The sequence below is a fragment of the Xiphias gladius genome, chromosome 14 (assembly GCF_016859285.1).
Source record: "Xiphias gladius isolate SHS-SW01 ecotype Sanya breed wild chromosome 14, ASM1685928v1, whole genome shotgun sequence".
NCBI lineage: Eukaryota > Metazoa > Chordata > Actinopteri > Istiophoriformes > Xiphiidae > Xiphias > Xiphias gladius.
Window position 1 is genome coordinate 5,090,193 of NC_053413.1, and position 19,637 is coordinate 5,109,829.

General features: G+C 40.4%; 1 protein-coding gene across 1 annotated transcript in view; it reads right to left on the reverse strand.

The window, feature by feature from the left end:
- Positions 1-19,637, reverse strand: part of brinp2 (bone morphogenetic protein/retinoic acid inducible neural-specific 2) — a 206,492-nt gene that overhangs the window by 109,235 nt on the left and 77,620 nt on the right. The window contains exon 2 of the mRNA XM_040143880.1: positions 5,622-6,065. Coding sequence (XP_039999814.1) covers positions 5,622-5,998 — 377 coding nt within the window. The 5' untranslated portion in view covers positions 5,999-6,065. The remainder of the gene's footprint in view (positions 1-5,621; positions 6,066-19,637) is intronic.

Here is a 19,637-nt window from a genome sequence, read left to right on the forward strand (position 1 = left end):
GACAAGAGACCAAGTAATGCAACCAGAGTCCACACATCTGATGGTAAACATGTGGAAAATCGGCAATACTATGAAAAAATAACAATAAATCTTGGCACCTAAAAATCAATAGTTGCTGGCATTAGACACCAGGCCCTATTAACCAACATTATTACATTCTTCATAGATAGAGATAAGGGCATTAGCTACAAGCCTACGTGCAAAAAAAAAAGAAAAAAGTATATGATCATTATTAATTATTTATATATCATTGCCACAAATGGACTGACTCCAAACAATCCCTCTCATGTGCTGTTAGAGTGGGAGAAGATAGCAAACGCACAGGAAAGTGCAGACATCGCAACCTCATCCACTGTTAGTTTTCAAGCTTGTTTAAGGCTGTAGGAGCTGATGTAACTAGTGCGATGATGAGATTAAAGGATTTAACGGATTAGGGTTAGCCCAGGAAAATGTAGCTAACGTGTATTCCCATCTCCATTACCCCTTATTAAAAGCTAATGAGAGCAGCCGATTTTGCTCTAGCTCTTTGGAAAGTTAATGCAGAGAGAAGCCTGCCGGCGTCCTAAATGAAAATCAGATATTAGCATTAGTAAAGGTCACAGGGGTACAGTGAGAAAGACAAGAGAAGTGCTTTTTACATGCGACTGAGTCATTGTTTACTCCACCGTGTTTACTTTGTGGCTGACAGCTGGCTTCCTGCTCCATGACATATGTACAAAATAACTAGTTTCCAGCATATATAATTATAATCAGGGTCTAATTACAAAATTCTGAGTTTGATCGGGACTGTCAGTCTCTTCATTCAGCTGTCCATTGTTCTACCGTGTACATTATCTCCACCATCACTGATCAGACTCCTTTTCTGTTCCTGAAAAGATGTTCCACATTACTCCACTCAGAGCTACACTTTCCATTAGTGCACTGCAAATGATTAATATTTCATAGTGTAAGTCGCAAGCAAGTGAAAATAATAAGAATTTAATTAAACAGAAAGGCTGTAAAAATGAGCTGAATCGAAAAGAAAAACAAAATTTAAAATGCTTCTTAAAAAAGGAAATTAATATATAAAAGGACTGCCTGGATCCCAGGCTAAAAATAGGGTTGTTTTCTCATTTTTGTCTTGTGAAAAAGTAGTCATTTCATTCTGGCTTGGTACTGTTTCCTGGAAGCACATGTTTCCGGGCCCTTGCCAGCCTTGTTTCACAGCCACTGTCATTGTTTTCGTACGGATTGGGAGGAAGTGTGCCAGTGGTCCTGAGGAAAACGTATTAGGATGCGTTGGCTGAAAAGTACAAGTGCATTTGCTGCTGTTGGTGGTGGGGAGAGGCAGGAATCAAATCGCGAGAAAAACGAAATCCCAGAAATTTAGGGCTGCTTTTACACAGTGCACTCAAAAAGAGGGAGGGCAACGAGTCTCTAATAGCGAGGAGTGACGAGATGTTAAATATGAGTGAGTCATGACCAGATTGTACCTGAAATGAAGGCTCGTCCTGCCATTAGAGCTTCCTTAAGTGATGAGTGAATCCAGTCGGGACGAGCTGAAAGGACAGCCTGTTGTTCCGGTTACTTAGTAACTGAGAGAAGTTTTATATCAAACAGTAAACAGCTGCTAAAAGGAAACAGAAGTGCATTTCAACATGTCATTAAAGAGGCTGACAGTAACAGCTTCACCTCCCAGAGTCAGAATCAACCCTGTCTCTAGAAAAGGTGTTTGTATACAACTAATTTGCAACACCAAATACACTTTGCAGGATATGTAATATGTTTGCTATTGCTATAATGAGGGAATGCTGTGAATGAAGGTATTTGCCAGTGTGTAAAAATGTTAGCGTTACAACAACTATGACGTATTTCAATTGTTTTTCACCAGAATATCTGATCTTGCAATAAAACCTCTGCTTGTAGTGACTGCAGCACAAGACCGCAATCCGAACCCCAGACACATGTCCAAGCCTTGTGTTTTCTACACCCATCATCCAGCCAGATCACCTCCCTGCATCTCTGATGTGGTACATCAATGAAGAGCTTCATTCATTCATTCAAAAAAAACCTCCATTGCCTTCCAAGAGCCTCCCAACAGCCACATAACCATTACAAAAAAGATTCAACCTCTATAGTTAAGTTTGGGGAAATAAAACTACTTGACTAAGCCAGGAAGTGTAAAGAAAAAAGAAGCATTTGCCAAAAACTGAAAGCCAGAAAAGTTACGATTTCTGTCATGGAGAGAGAGACACACATCAGGAGGAGTTTGCCATGCTGCCTTCTCAATGATTACTAAAGAGGTCCTGCAGCTAAAAGCAGAGTCATATGACAACCTGCCCCACTTATGTCATGAAAAATTCACCTGTCATTTCACACTACACTTTCCTTTTATCTGTAAGTGATGCTGTCATTTCCATTGGATTCAAGCTGAGGCAGAGGGAGGCTGAAAGGAAGGGAAGGCAGCGGAGAGGGACGACGTAGGAGGGGGACAGGAAAATACTGTCAATTTGTATTTGTATAGGAAAAACACCTCAAGTTTGAGACTCCACATAGGAAGATGTGGTCAGAGCTCTATGAGCAACTGTTAAATGCAGACATTTCTTACCTCCTCCTGTCCAAGTGACCAGAGGGGCAGCAGGAAACCGAAACAGGCACCATCTGAGGGTGTAAGTGACTGTGTAACTGCAGACCAGCTCGTCACATGGCTTCACACACTCAGCTGACTTTTCCTGGGTGAATAAAAGCTAGCAAGAGAGGAAGAAAGCGAGCCGGAGCCTGTATGATTCACTTCAAAATGTTCTGTGAGCAAGTGTACGTCTTTTGAAACATAGTCGAAAGTCAACTCCTCCCACGGTCAAAGAACACACAAAAAAAAGAGCAGAAAAAGGAAAGCCACAGATAATTAGAAGATATAATTTTCAGGCAAGTCTACGTTTCTGACAGTACAAATGGCTCTGACAACTTTCAAGGCTATGAGCCAGGAGAATCTATTTTTAAAGAGCTCACGGATGGAGGGGGGGGGGGGTAAACGAGGAGCCAAAGGATAAAAAATCTGAATATATATATTCCAAGTTGAGGAAATGGAAATTCAGACTTCAGCCTCAGCGGATGCAGTCTATATCTATCACACTTGGTATTAAATTTGGTATAATGATAATGGTGACAGGGGCTGACATGAACTCTGGACCTGGTGCAGGACTCCAATGCATCATTTACAGACCAACCAGCTAACAGCCTCTAGACACACACAGAAACCTCCTGTGTTGGCACACACACTATCCTCTCCAGCAGGAAGAAGGTTTTTCTAGGTCCCATCCCAAGAATCGTAGGGTATAAAAGTGATTGACAAAAACTATGTCCAAATGAGCTAGTTTTGTTTCCGAGGTTCTCTGCTATATAGTGTATTTCTCTATTGCAAGCGGGGATTAGATAGATTAAATGAATATATAATTATGTTAGTCAATTAAACTAAAAAGAAACCCAGTGAATTTTTAATCATCCTGATTATTTATAATTCATTCATAAATAAAACTATTATAAACCCCAAAACACAAATGATGGCGGGGTTTGCTCTCTCCTCAGTACTCCACAGTCATAATCTATAGCTCTTACAGTGCGTCCAAACAAAGCATCTCGTTCCTTCTGTTTCTCGGCTTCCACGTGTACGTCACCAACAACCTCTCCTGGGCCGCCAACACATCTTGTCAGTGTAAAAAGGGTGGTCCAGCGACTCTACTTCCTGAGGCGACAGCCAGCCTCAACGAACAGGTTCTTCAGACCTTCTACAGGTGTGCAGTGGAGAGCATCCTGACGTGCTGCATTGCGGACTGGGACAGCAACTGCACTGCGGCGGACAGGACGGCCCTCCGACGGGCGGTTAAAACTGGCCAGGGGATCGCCGGCACCCGTCCCCCGGCCGTCGGAGACATCATTGCGGAACGGTTGACTATTTAAAAGCATCTTTAAGGACAACAAGCTGTTTGTCCCTCTCCCCTCAGGGAGGAAGCTATGCAGCATCTGGGCCAGGACCACCTGGTTAAGGAACAGCTATTTCCCCCAGGCCATCAGGCTGGCCAGTCCACAATGAACACATAACTATTTACTACATATGCCGCTGCTACCTCTTCAGATTTTGCGTACGCCCGCACACACACACACACTCAAACCACTCTGTTGTTCTCTGTTTACATATTGCTGCTACTGTCTATTTACTCATTTATTACCTTCCCATAACATTTGGTTCTGGTTTTAGTGGTGATTGTTAGCTTGGTGATTGTATTCATGCTCTCAGAATTACTTTATCTGTTTTTTGAAACTTGTTAATGTTATTTTATGCTGCTCCTGGAAACAGACAAACCATAATTTTGTTCATTTACATTGCGCCTGAATGTGGTCAAAGTGATCTTGATCTTGATCTTGATCTTGATCTTGATCTTGATCTTGATCTTGAGCTTGAGCTTGACCTTTCTCTGTCATCACTCATAAAGGTCAATATAGCAGTGTTGTCATTAAGCTGTATTCATGTTTATTTTGTCAGATGATTTCACAATTATATTATAGTCTAAAACAACCTCTTGGCAGAAGCAATTAGTATATGCCTGGTTAAAAAAACACCGGTGTGGACGCACAACATTTAACATGTAAACAACATTTCAAAAATTAGCTGCCAGGATGTGAAAAAGGTCATACTTCTGAGCAGGGTCCAACTATGCCCACTAACAAAACTTAAAGATGATCTGTAATAACAAGAATTATGTTCTCATTTGGCCTTATTACCGTAATCAGTGATGGATGTTGCTTTCTGTGTATCCATTATCCTGCTGAAACTATTTTTAAAAATGCATTCTCCAAATCCCACTCACTGTACTTTACCTGTTGTAATTATCGGGCTGAAATTATATTCTGCTTTGTTGTATTTCATCCAGACAGGACCTGTAGAATTCTGTCCTCTCCTAATATTCTTTGGGGAAGCTTTATGATAAAATGGATTTCAGAGTCTAGTGTGATGTATTATAAAGATATTGTAGGACCGTGTCTCAGTCCACCTTTTAAATGCCACAGTTCTGCTGAAGTTGCCTTTTTAGTGAATTTGAAAAATAAAAATATTTTGTGTCTGTTTTATGAGTTTGGAGTTATGAGCTGTCGAGACGGACATAATCCTATAAAAGCTTTAAATTGCGTCACCTGAGAAAACTAAGAGCTGACTTTTTTATTGACTGTAATGACCATCTACTATACAGTATATTATTTATATTACAAGTTGTAATTACTGCTCTTTAACTAGTTCAGGCCTGCGTTATATTTTCCCTGGTCCTGCCGGGCTCATAATTCAGAAGAGAAAAGGTCGCATGAATGTTAACACTTTAACCCAAATTTAAATTGGCTCCATTCGGTAACAAAGGAGTTTGAGCGAGCCCTGGACGAGAAAGTGATGAAAGCTGCCATCGCTGGTGAGTGCAGCCATTGACGCAGACGCAGTTTTTGTGCAGACAAACATGACACTTTTGAAAGTGGAGAAATGGCTGAGCCACTTCACATTATTTCTTTAGTTGGTTCAACAGAATTCCACCAGAAGTTGTCATAAGCCAAAAGGATTCCTTTTTAAAGTGCACATACACGAAGGTGCAGACCTCTCTCACCTGTAAATCTTGTATCTGGTGGAAAATCCCTGCTGGAACCTCTCTCTGAACTCGGTGTACTCCGGACATCTGTGGAAAGGTCCCTTCTCCGACAGCAGCCAGTCCAGCTGCCCCCCACTCTGCCTCGTGCTGAAGCCCCATGGTGAGGAGCTGGAGGGGGACGAGGAAGATGACGAGGACGAGGGAGACGTAAGGGAACCGTGGATTGCCTTCCCACCATGTCCCCCGCCGCCCACTTGTTCAGCTCGGGTGGGCCACGGCTGCCATAGTAACACCCACGGCACCCATAGGAGCATCAAGGAGGATGCCGACCATTTAGAAAGGCAGGTGGAGCCATAGGAGCACCTCTCTCTTCTCATTGGCCAAGGATTTGCCATGGTCCCGGTGGTGATGTACTAGGGCACCTGGGACCGGCATTTCTTCGGACAGTCACCTCCCACTGGCCTGAAAAAACAAACACAGAAACATTTGGCTTGGATTACACTAGAGATGGTGGTAGGAGGTTGAAACACTTAATCTTTTATTGTATTGTTTTGCTGTCATTGATAAACATTGCTGTCCACACATTGTGATTACAGTCCAGGATAATGAAGGTAGCATACCTATGCCCAAAGTGGTATTTATCGAGTTAACATCATTCATAGCATTATGATTGTCTTCATGTTGGTTCTGAATGTGAACGTGAAAGGGATTCTCTACATGTCAGAGACAAACGGAATTATCGCTATAATACCATGGCCATTAATTACATGTAGAAATCAGAGGGGCATTGTTTTTGTTCCTTCAAAGAAAAATTCTGTTGCCATAAAAATGATATTCTACTGACGAGGGAACTGCCTTTGGTTGATATTTACGGTATGTAAATGTGAATCTTTGGCCCCATTTACACTTTACATTTCACATTTCTCATATCAGGATTCCATTACAGTTTAATCGTATCTTTTTTAGCCAGACAACAAATCTGAGTAAAACCCTGCAAATGTGGGTTGGCACTACTCCCCAGTTCCTCAGGATCCCAAAAGGCCACATGTTGTTTGTGTGACATATGCTTTCTGTTGATTTGATTGGTTATATTATGCTCCGATTTGTTTAGTTGTGCCGTTATTGTTTTGTTCATTGTGTTTTTGTGATTGCTTCTTGTACTCAGGTCTCTCTTGGAAAAGAGATCTTAATCTCCATGACACGGCCGGATTAAATAAAGATTGAATAAGTAAATAAAAAATAAATATCCTTACATACTGCAGATTCCTAAAACAAATGTTTTATCAAATTATCACAACCAAAACATTTGTTTTGTTGTGTTATGTTGTGTTGTGTCGTAATCTGCCTTTATTCTGCACGTACTACCTCTCAAACTGCTTAATCCAGTGATATCCTGCATTTCCCACAATGCCTTTATACTAACTCCACACAATGAGCATGAACTAAACCCACTGCTGTGACCGGAGTACTTGACAGGAGGAACAGTATCTAAAACTCTTCCCTCTCAGCAAGATGAAAACATCGAGTATAAGCACATGCAGAATGCTGCCATGAGCTGTATGTCAGTCGTAAACTGTGGTCAGTCACTCATCATCTACCAGGTGGACTGTCAGTAGTTGTCCAGACATGCACTTGCATGCAAACTAGTTTTCTCACAGGTGTGATCACTCGTTTTCATGCAAATGAAGGTCAAATGAAACTCAGCCAACCTCGTGGTTCAGCAGCTGGAATGAGATGACATTCACCTTGACACAGAGTGAGCTGAAACTGTGCATCATCTACTGTAACCTGTAGGGGCAAGTTTTATTTTTGTCACTGTTACACGAACAGGAAGACTGATTTGTTCTGACACTGGATAACAATATTATAAAGAATATTCTGAGATGCAAATTCCATTTAATAAATTACAAAATTTTGCTCTACAGGGTTAAAAAAATATACAATTTTCATATATTAAAGGGAGGGATTACATTTTTTTCTCTTTCAGTATTGAAAAGTATATTGGTCAATTTATTTTATCCATGAGAATGAAAAACCCTAGAGGTCCACTTACTACATGCCGTTACCATTCAACACCTTACCAATTTATCAAATGACGATGTGCTCGCAGTGATGATCCTACGGAGAATTATCAACTGAATCTGCAGCTTTCCTCAGCTTTACAGAGCTTTATACTGTGCTCCAGCGCATTGTTTAGCAGTCTGGCCAACAGCTTTACTGTTCTGGTTCACTCTCATCCATCTCATTGTGTTGTTTTTGGCCACAGCAGGCAGCTGTTTACAGCGAAAAGCTCTCAAAACCCACTGTACACTACCTGCTCAGCACCAAACAGCCGACAGACACAGTTAGTGACGAGCTGGTGAACATAGTGGAGCATTTAACGGCCAGAGAGCCAAATACTTCCCTCAGGAGCTGGTCGAGACCAAAAACAGAGCTAAAAGTGAGTGAGTATTGGACTTTTCAAATGAACGATTGCATTCCTCCATAACTGCTGGATGTGTGAATAAGCTGTTTGCCAACAAATGCAGCATATCAGCCTGAAAGGTATACTGGTACAGGGACGACTGAAATGTTTTCTGCGTAGATGCAGCATAAGGAATGCTTGAATGAAACAGAAAGCTCCATGGACAAGCGACTGAATAAAGACCAGGACCAGACAACAGAAGCTGTCTGGTCCAAAAGCACTCACAGCATTGGGAAGTTTTCAAAGGTCATCTACTAGAAATCAAGGAAGCCATTCACATCAGCGCCAAAGACCACCTTTGACAAAGATTGAGTTTACCCTCTTCCCCTACATACAGTTTGACCATCTGTTATCTTGTGACTCGAGTTTCATACTTTTACATTATGACTACTGAGCAAACTCCATCTGCTGCGGAAGAAACGAATGTATGATTCAAAGATTTGGAGTAGATTAGTAAATAGACTTTAAGCTGGGATTGTTTTATCAAAATGTTATGTATTTTACAGGTTTTTGGATTGAAAACAGTGTTATGTTCACGTTAGCACAATGTAAAAAAAGGACCTTTCAGAGATCTGCAACTTCTGATGAATCAGAAACCAAGTCTGGTGATATACTATTCTGTTTTTTACAGTATGACAACAACCCCTGAAAGGTGTCGTTGAAAGCTCTACAAAAAAGCAGCAAGCGGTAAATCTCTCAAACTGTTTTATACTTGTTTGCTTTAAATTGCAGCCCTGAAGCTAAACAGAACATGTCTTGCAGCTGTGGATGAAAATATATATATATATTACTGTTTGTGGAGCAACTGCTGAGTCTAGAATGAAGCCTTACGTGTGTGCTATTGCCAGTGCATTTAGCCATTCATATATATATAGTGCATGAATTATATACAGGCAAATAATACAACTGACCCAGGAGCGCAAGATGCACTGCAACGGCTGTTTTTGTAATAGTCCTAAAGTGATTTTAACTGAAGTTTTCCTTTCAACATACTGTATGTTCATTTGATGGCTTGGTAAAATGTAGGCATACACTTTTCACATTGAATGAAAAGCTCTGTCTTTTGGTTCATGAATCAAACAAAAAGCATTCAGATGGTCATCAAAGCACTTGGTTTTTGTAAAGATTGCCAGGTTGATTTCATAAAGTTCGACGGCTGATCCTGACACAAAGACAAGCCACTGTGAAATGTCCTTGTGATGTGGCAAAGTTACACAGCTGTCAAAATGTGGGTGATCACAGCTATATAATCTTTCAAAGTTCACAACTGACATGACTTTATTAGAAGTTTCCAAATGACTGAGAGTCACTTGGAGGAACACAGAGTGGAGAATTTGCAAAGCAGCTTCCCAGCGTGGTGTCTGTTTGCTTTCTTGATGCCTTGTGTGTTTGGACAAGGATGTCATCACCCGCCTCCATAAGGATCAGGAGTGTTAGCGGCACACCAAATCACGCTACAGCTCAAGTGTGAATTCTCAGCCTTTAATACCAAACTCCTTTAAACATCGCTTTAGTTTAGTCAAAGCAGGCAAACCCACACTGTATTAACATTTTTTAAGGTGAGACTCTAAAAAGACTTTACAGTCCCCTTCAGAAATGTGGAGGCTCGCTCTTCATTTCACTGGTAATGACTAGCAAGATTGCTGGGTGGAGTCTTCAGGGGGAAAAATCTGCATTTCAGAATAGATATGTAAAGTAGTGGAGAAGTTGCTTTAAATGGATTGGGAAGCAAAGTATTCCCTATTTATCTTACAAACAAATTAGAGAATTAATTTCGGGTGGATAAATGCAGGCTCAGACATGAAAAAACAATACTCAGGGCACTGCATTTTTAGTTTTCACTCGCTGCACCAAGACATTACTGAAGTTTGAAAAGGCAATTAGTAAAGTCATTTGTCAAATGTATATATGCAACTAAAAGCAGGATGAACACTTGATAATTGGATGGTATGCTGTTACTATTGCATGTGCTCTATGGCCCAGAGGTAAAGATGGTGCTAATTAAAAATGTGCCAACTTGTGGATATGTAATTTCTCTTTTTGTTATGTCCTGGGAGGAGCAAAAATAATATACCGTGGAATAAGACAGTTATACATTCCAGGCCTAATAGCGTCTGGTTACTAAGTATAAAACAACAAAAATTTTAATACTCCATATATTTCTGAACATTGAGAAATGCCATATTAACATAATATACATATACACATACACATACACATACACATATATATATATATATATATATATATATATATACATACATATATACATGTACATATATACATACACATACATATATATATATATATATATACACATATATATACATATACATATACATATATATATATATATATATATATATATATATATATATATATATTAGAAGTGATAACGATTCACAGGACAATTCCTGCCATAGTTTCCCATTCCAAGGAACTGTGATATTTGCCTTTCAAATGAAGTTCTGTAACTTTTTAAAACCCCCTCTCTCTCAGAAATAAGGCATCCCCATAACTGCCAGGCCTCCTCTCCTCTGAGGCTCCCCTACTAATTATAAAATGCATAAAACATGCTGCGAATGGCAGCGAGACAATAGAAGGAAATTGTGAATTTTTAGCCCTGACATTTAATGTTCGCTTTGCATTATTCACACACCCTTTGCGTATTTACACATCTCTCTCCCCAGCTTGGGGGAGCAAGAGGTAAGGCAAAATGGCACGAACATCTCGAATCCATATTGGAGATGGAGAGGAAGAGGAGGAGGGGAGTGAGGTCTTCCAGGTGGAATGGAAAAATCGACCATGTGTCGCGCTTAAATAACATCTCAGAGATGACAGCAGAGTCAAGGGGGAGCTCAGGCTTATGTTTATTGGATTTTTTCCATCGCCTACACTGGGCTTGGTGAATAAGGAGCGAGTTGTTGTACTGTGTTTGCACAAAAAGGGAGAAGGCAAGAGGGAAATGGAAGAAACCAGAAACATGAGGAAAGCTGGGAGCGGTGGCAGAGGGACAAGGGGGAGAAAACCAGGACAGACAGAGGGAGCATGCAGGCAAAGTGTCTCTTGAAAAGCAGCTCCTTCCCCCTAGAACCTGCTCCTTAAACTTCCCACCCAGCCATTGAGTGACCGAGCCAAAGGCTGAGGTTTTGACCTCCCGCCTTGTCTAAGTAATTTGTGCTTCAGTTAGGAAGGCAGAGAATTATGTGGCGAAGCTGTTGTTTTTTTCTGCAGCAGAGAAGATAAACCTGCACAAGAATTCATTAGCTTACTCTCTGTGTACTGCAATTACTGCAGCTGGCAATCCTTATTGGATCTGGCATACATATGTGTTTCATGTCAGCTCTGTGTATCCCTGCAGATTTTGTGTGTGCTTCTGTGTGTGTGTGTGTGTGTGTGTGTATGCTGCTTTGCACCTGGCTGGGCCTTTGGCAAACATTAGAACAGGTGGAGGTCCATCAGTATAAGAGACCAGCTGTATTTCTAAACCCCAGCAGCTCACAACTCACCTCTCAGTGTTTATGCAAGTCAGCAGCATTAGCTAGCCAGTTGCACACCTGCCCCCCCCCCCCTCGATTCAGGCTCACCCCGCACCAAGGTTGGGAAAGCTAGGGATGGAGGACTGATGCTAACGTAATGGAATGACAGTCAAAGAGCGACAAACAGGGAGGTTAAGAGAGAGTAACAGAAGGAGAGACAGATGAATCCAGTGGGAGAGACAAAAGAGAGAGGAGGATAATGGCAGAGACAGAGAGGAGCTCAGATCTACATTTAGATGTGGGTTTGGGTTGGGGTGTGAATAGCAAAGGCTGGCTGGAGGGTAGAAAGTCGATGCCAGATTTTTCTGCTTGGACCTTTGCTTAAAGGTTTGATTTGGTGAAAAGGACAACAGAAAAGAAGGCTTTATATGTGCTGTCCCATTCAGTGGCTTGTGAAACACTTGTTTCACAAGCCACTCCGTTGTCTCCGTTGTCTCTTTTATTTAACTTTTCAATTTTTCAATTTTAATTTAAATGCTTTTAATTTAGTTTATGTGTATCAAGCCTTGCCATAAGAGAGCAGATCTCTTTAGAGAATGGGACAAAATTTCTCTCTTTGATACAGGAGATGAACATATGACATGGGTCTACTGAAAACATATGGTCAAGCCAAGCCCCCTGAAACAGCACTGGCAGTGAAGTCATTTTGGCGCAGTGACCGAGGTAAACACACTCAAATATTCACAAACGATCCAAAATAACTTGTATTTTCACAACCTAAGCTACTAGATACAATAAAATTTCAAAAGTAGCTGCGATTGGACTGAATTGGGTGCTTATTCTTGGAAACCTGTACATCCATGTTCCCACCAACACTGAACACATTCATATGAAACAGCAGCAACATGATAAAGGCGTTTTTTTTTAATGTTTTTTTTTTAAGTTAAGTTTATATTCAGCATTAATCACCAAAACTCATTGGTCTAAAACTTCATCCTAGAAGCCTTATAAAAATGTTGAATGAATTTCATGCCTCATAAAACATTTGCGGGCCGATACATTGTTTATACCCATGTTTACTTATGTTTACATATGTATGCACATTATTGCCACCAACTGTCAGCGGAATTGTTTTTAGTATGCCTGGGTCTCAAGTCTCCTGCGCGCACACATGCCTGAGTTTCCAAGACATACTAACAAAATAGGGTCCCACTCTTAAAAACATTGCTCATAGTGCTACTTGTGGTCAAAAACTCTACAGGGTACCTTTAATTTCTGGTTGTTACCTCTAACAGAGATTCTAGTCTGCAGCAATTCTACACTGTAAAACTATATTATTGTAAATAATTGAACTGCATAACTGGAAAATTGTTACTTCCTGGAAAACAGTAAATCATCAGCGGTGAGCTTTTGTTGCACTAGTAGGCGTAATCAAAGTCCAACCAATAAAATTAAAACAAATTTTGAAGCAATCTCAATACTCTGTCCATCCTATAAAACCAAACTGCCCTCATCTCTATGATTGATAGTTTATTGGTTTACAGTTAAAATTGGTCTTACATTTTTATGTAGTTCTCACTCTGAACAATCTGTTCCAAGATGAAATATATCACAATGAGAGAATATACAATGCAGTTTCAAGGGCTTTAAAGGTGAAAATCATTACAATTATTTCCATCCCTTATAGAGAGGTCCGAAAGGTCAACAAAGGCAGGCATTATCCAACCAATGATCAACTCAGGTCAAAGGAAAGGTCATGAAGGGGGGCTGACTGACACATGTTCAGACAGACCAAAGAAAGACGTGACAGGCTGGTATATGTCTGTGTGCATGTGTGTGTGGCCAGCAGGAGTGTTTTTGTGTGATGTGTTGTGGCTCTTTTGATAAGTACGGCTTTTTTTTTTGGCTCCTGTTGTCGGACTGCTTTGCCACACATTTGCTCTTAGCTGCAGTGCACAGTATTTCCAGGTTTCATATATAGCAATGTGGTCATCTTTGCAGGGGGTAATATTTGCCAAGTGACTCTGCCAAGCTTGTTGTAGAAATTTCAATTGTGCAAAACCAATATGACCTTCAAAAAGTCATCAATAAGTCATCAGCTGAATGAATTGAATAATCAAACAAGGCTTAAGACTTAATCAAATTGAGCCACTTCGACTGATCCGCGGCTTAATTCCAGTGTGGTTTTTTTCTGGGGCTGGCATAGAGTTTTCAAGCAGCTTGTTGACAAACCCAAAAAAGTAGAAAAACTTCATGATTCAAGCAGAAAAAGGTTGATAATTGTGCATGAGCCTATTCCTACATGTTGTTGTCAGTATTTAATGAGGCCTTTTCAAAACCCGAGATGAGATGATTGGGAAGCCACTACTGTGATGAAACATACCCATTTTCAGATGTATACTGATCGGGACTCATAATTCACAGGGGTTAACATTATTTTCTGCTAATCCTGTACTTAGTATTTTTCAGTTCTGGCACAATGGTTCGGACTTGTGCTTTTGACGGCTGCAGAAGCACCAGACCTTCATATGGCCCGGCAGCGGTTGCTGATGCCAGCAGGTCTCTCGATAGCAACACACTGCTATTTATATTTGAAATCGGCATTTTTCACTAGAGTGATATTCTAACTACATGTTCGGCTCCGAGAGGTCCGGCCTCAGGTATTAGTGGGGCTGGAGCCAACCGCTCAATTGATACGGCTTGAGAACACCATGGTCCTCCACCACACTAAAGTCTGCTTCAGGGGATTCTGGAGCGGAAAAGACCTCCACCTCTGATGAGCCGCTCCAACATGTCGCTCTCCATTTTTCTCTGGCCTTGATGTACCTGAGCAACTGCTGCATCAACACATCCACGCCCCCACCCCCGCTTCCCAGCCCCTTGCCCACTTTTTTAGCATTTTTCAAAATTAAGGAGTGGACGGAGTTACGCTCAGAGCCGGGGGTGAGGTTACACTTTGGGATAAAAAGTGTTCTGCAATTTAAAAAGTGTGATTGGATTAATCAGATGAGGAACAAAAAGGGTCATGAATGTACATCTGATTGAAAAAAAAAAAGAAAGAGAAGTGTGTAATCATCTTTTTCTCAGACTCAGTGCCTACAGGCTGAGTATGGTTTTGAACAAGCAGGCGGTTGTAGCCCCACCCACTTGTACACATGTACAATACACACACACAAGCACCACAGGATTAAGAAGCAGCAGAGCCAATAATAATTTCAGCATAATGCCGATAATGTTGGGAGACACACTCTGAAGTGCTTTGGTTGGAAACTAGAACCACTACAAATTATATGCTGTCTAGGCTCCCAGTGTGTGTGTGTGTGTGTGTGTGTGTGTGTGTGTGTGTGTGTGTGTGTGTGTGTGTGTTTATATAATGTCCCCAAAGGTGACCTAGGTAAATATGTGTGTGTTTGTCTGTAGAAGGGTTGTGTGTGTGTGTGTGTGTGTGTGTGTGTGTGTGTGTGTGTGTGTGTGTGTGTGTGTGTGTGTGTGTGTGTGTGTGTGTGTGTGTTTGTGTTTTTTTTGTGGGGGGTTTATTAATGTGCAGTACATAATACATACTGCATCCATCTGTGCTAGTGAGTGTTCATGAGTGTCTTATCAGTACATTCTCTGGCCAGTCTCCAGCTAGACAAACAAACACCCATATGGTCAATTAAGGCCCATCAATACCTCTGTTAATGTCTTTACCAGCTGATAATTAAGAAAACAAAAGCCTGTCACCAGCACACTCTGCTGAAAGTCATATTGCCCCACCTCACATACCTTACCTGCTGGTCAGTGTTGGACAGTCAGAAAATGGTATTACCTGGCCTAAATTGTTAGTTTCAACACATTAGGACAAGTCATTGTTAGTGCATTGCTATCTCAAAACAGAGCAGGTTATTAATAAAAACATATAATTGCTTTTCATAATATGAGTTAACCATCATGACAAAATAGCAAATAATGTGAATGGTATTTATTGCGTACGGCATAATTGGAAGTATGCTGGTTTACGACTTTACTAATAATAGGAAGAGGACGTTAGGAAAAAATAAGGTCCCAACGAACCACCAGTGGTGGAATAAGTGTCTGTGTAGTATCCTACCTAAGTACATTAATATTATCAGCAAAATGCGCTGAAAGTATCAAAAGTAGTTGTTAAGCAGAAAAATGGCCTCTGTGACTGATGCACTTACGTATCCAATTGTTACAAAATTGATGCATGTGCGTGTTGCATGTTATTGTTGAAACTGCTAGGTTTCAGAATATATATATGTATATATATGTATGGAATATATATATGTACAGAATATATATATGTATATATATATATATATATATATATAGTACAATATACTATATAGTATATTTAGTATATTGTTTATAAAATCATCTGAGACATTTAGAGGGGAGATCTCTCTCTCTCTAATGAAACTGCTAACTCATCTGTCTTTAAAAACTTTTTCTAGGGAATCAGGTCTCAAAGCTACATGGCCTACAGAAACAGACTTTTTGATAACTTTAGTTACCCTTTTGTAGTCACTGGCAGCAAAGCTGTTACCACAGTATACCACAGCATAAAACAAGCATTGGTCACAATCCAGATGATCCGAATAGATTTCCAATACAATGAAAATGTATAATTTCCCTTCGTTGCACATATGGGGTAAAACAAGCTATTCAAGTAAATCAATAGCAAGAAACTCCATCAGAGACCCCAGCTGAAAACACCATACGTCTGAGCAGTAAACAGAGAACATGAGAGGTACAAACACCGACTAGCATACCCCAGAAACACGAATGCCTCAGTGGCTGGCATGTTACAGTCTCATTCATTAAGCCTCTGAAAGTGTCAGGTACTAGATTAGAGCTTCAATAAATAATGAAAAAACTAGTCGACTGGGAGTTTAAAAATGCAATCAGTCGCAGGTTTCTGATTACCTGCCTCAAACCGGTATTAAGAATCGGTGAAAGAATCTGATTTCCATCAGTTATGTCCACAATAATTGGCCCTAAAATGTATCGATGATAGCATAAAAAGGCTTGTATGAAGTATATCCTGAAGCATAATGCATACAAAATTAGCTTGGTGACCGGCTTCGTGAGAACAGCATTTTCAGAGAACAACATGTACGTTGTGTGTTATTTTTCACATATTAAGAAGAGTAGAGCGGTGTATTACCAAGGTGCTATTAATTACAACATGTGCCTCGGCACCAGTATGACTAAATAATAGGCCAATTTTCCAGGGAGCTTTAGCACGAAACCTTTCAGGGGTTGTATTGTGGGTTAGAGTTGCACTCTGTTTACATTGCTACTTTGTTCCTTTCTACTGTGTAATTGCAGATGCAGGGTTACAGTCCTGCAGATGTGTTTCTTTGGATGAAACTAATTAATCACTTTATCTTTCAGCACAAAATATATAAGACTCAAGGGTGAGCACTGAAGCATATTGTAAGTTATTTCCTATTTCTAAAAAGAATCATTTGGTGTTATTCAGTAGATATCATTCTTCTTTATAAAGCCCCACATTAGACTAACCCACCCTCTGTCTTTTCATCTTTGTCACTCATCTGTTATTCCCTCCTTCCTTCTTCCATCACAGCACTTTCTCCCTCCCTCATTAGCTCCCATTCCTTCTCCTGCCCCCCCCTTCATTTTTCTCCATTTATGGCTCTGATAATTACACAAGCTGCTCACTACTGAGTCAAGCAGCCCCATAAAGACCCTATATGCAATCTGCAACATCTCCTTTATTAGTTGCTAGCTAGTTTAATCCTTTCCAAATAGGTCCACACAGAGTCAGCTGGCCCTCAGCTGATGTTTTGCCAGCAACAGCAGAAAGCAAATTCTGGTAATTGAAAGGGCCCTGGGGGATGGGGAACTCAAATTAGACCATACCGCACAGCAATATACAGTAGGTGTACCTGAGGCTATGTTTAGAATATACATGAGATTCACTTGTGTCAATACTCCCATGTGCATGAACAATCTGCTTCCTAAAGTCATGGTAATGATGCTGAGTGGTCACTCGTGACATAACTCAGAAAACATTTCAGGCGAGGTCCTAGGGAAATTGCCTTGAGGAAGAACAGCAAGAAAAGCAAGTAGGAGAATGAGAATATAAACTTGCAAATATTGAATTTCTCGAAACACGAATAAAGAATATATTAAGGCTTAATTTGATTTTTTTCTTAGAGTTGCAGTAACCTTTTTTTTTTTAACAAAGGATCAAATGACTATGTGTAACGTGAGAGGGGTCTCTCATTATTGAGTCTATTTTCACTCGATTTTGCACTTACCCTTAGTTTTAGAGAGCCTTTCAGCATATTTGAGAAATTTGTTTTGGTTTAACAGTCCACAAACTTTGCTTTTGAGTTTGAGTGCACTTATTAAGTCACTTTGAACGAAAGCCAAAAGAGCATAATGTAATATAAACACTGCGGGCACTCCAGCACCGAAGGGCAGACAAAGAAAGTTGGCGGCTCAATAGTGAACATAGCATTTAGCAAGTCAAAGAGGTGGATGTTTTTCTCAAAAGTTGATGGAAAATGGAACTACAAGGAGAGAGAACATTTGTCAGCCAACCAGAAACACCTATTGACAAGAATGCTACGTCGCTACATGTCTGCGAGACTTGTGAATAGAAATAGCAACTTTATAAGGTAATAATATCAGTTTTGTGTTTATAACTTATGTGACGGTCAAAAAATGTTTTGTATGGCCAAAAAAAAAGAAGACAAGTCAATGAATGCAGCTTTAAAATATAACATTTTTGTATATTTTGTTCATTTCCACAAACTATTATACTACTAAATAGTTTGTCAGGCCTTTTGCTCGTTTTCACGCCTCATTGATCCTGTTTATAGTGCCAAATGTAAGCTAGAAAGGCTTGCCAGCTGCCTTGAAGTTGGCTGAATAAAGAGTCCTGAAAATGCTAACTGCCTGGGTAACTTTAGTCCCAGTACACAAACTTAGGGGGAGAAATAATACAGCAAAATTCAAATGTCATACATGGCGGTATCATAGCTCCTAATTACTGAATCACCCCAAGCTGATGCTAAATATAATCAATTTTGCCTGCATCCACCCAACAGACAGTGAGCTCACAATGTTAACAAGCTCTTAGCGGAACCGTCCACAGCTGAGTAAAATCTTTACATATACAAACAGTTGGCAGATAATTGAGTGAGCATCAGGCCCCTTGTGGGCCATCATATGTTTACCAGTCTGGCCACGTAGGCTTATAGGGCAGCAGTGCAATTACTACTAGTCCAAATGTAGCTGTAATGATTATTCTCGCTATTACACATACAAAAGGGCTTTGACCGAAAACACTAACTAACCACAATGCCATTGTGATAATAGCTTGACTAGACACTGGACAAGCGGATTCGTAACATATTCTGTGCAGTAAAGCCACTTTGTCAACAAAACAAATCCATTAATGAGCTTATGGTAGTTTTTCTGGATGCACAGCTATTTGAGTGAGTGAATGCACAGATTCTGGTTGTACAGAGGAGCCTCTTGGAGAAATATAAATAAATATGTTCTAACTAAGCACCACTGCAATGTTAAATTAGGACAATATTGGAGTCGAGAGGTTAGCTTCTCATCCATACAGGGATTTGCTGATTGATTTTGCGCAATTATTTGCTTTTGTTATATTGCTGGCAATATATAATGGCATATCTCATGCCAGTTTGAAGGTTGATCTGAAGTTGATTGATTTTGGAACTGCCTCAAATTCATATTAACATAGGTTGTTTAAGAAGCCTCAGTGATGGTGTCCCTTACAACATTTGGAATGCCTCCGCTATTACTGTGACAAGCGGCAATGGCCACAGCGTTGACCGGCAGCATCCATTAATCAGCTGTGTAGTCAGCTCTGCCATCTGTCAATACTGCTAAGTTGACAATAACAACTATTAATGAATAGAATTAGCCATAGCCGGAGGGCAAACCACTTTTTAAAGGAAATCCATAGACAAACAAACAGCTGTCATTTACCACCGAATAGGGTCGCTTACTGCCGTCAAAAGCTTCATGAGAGTCTGACAGACATAGAGGACAAACCAAAGCCATAACCAGTGGAGACTGTGCTGA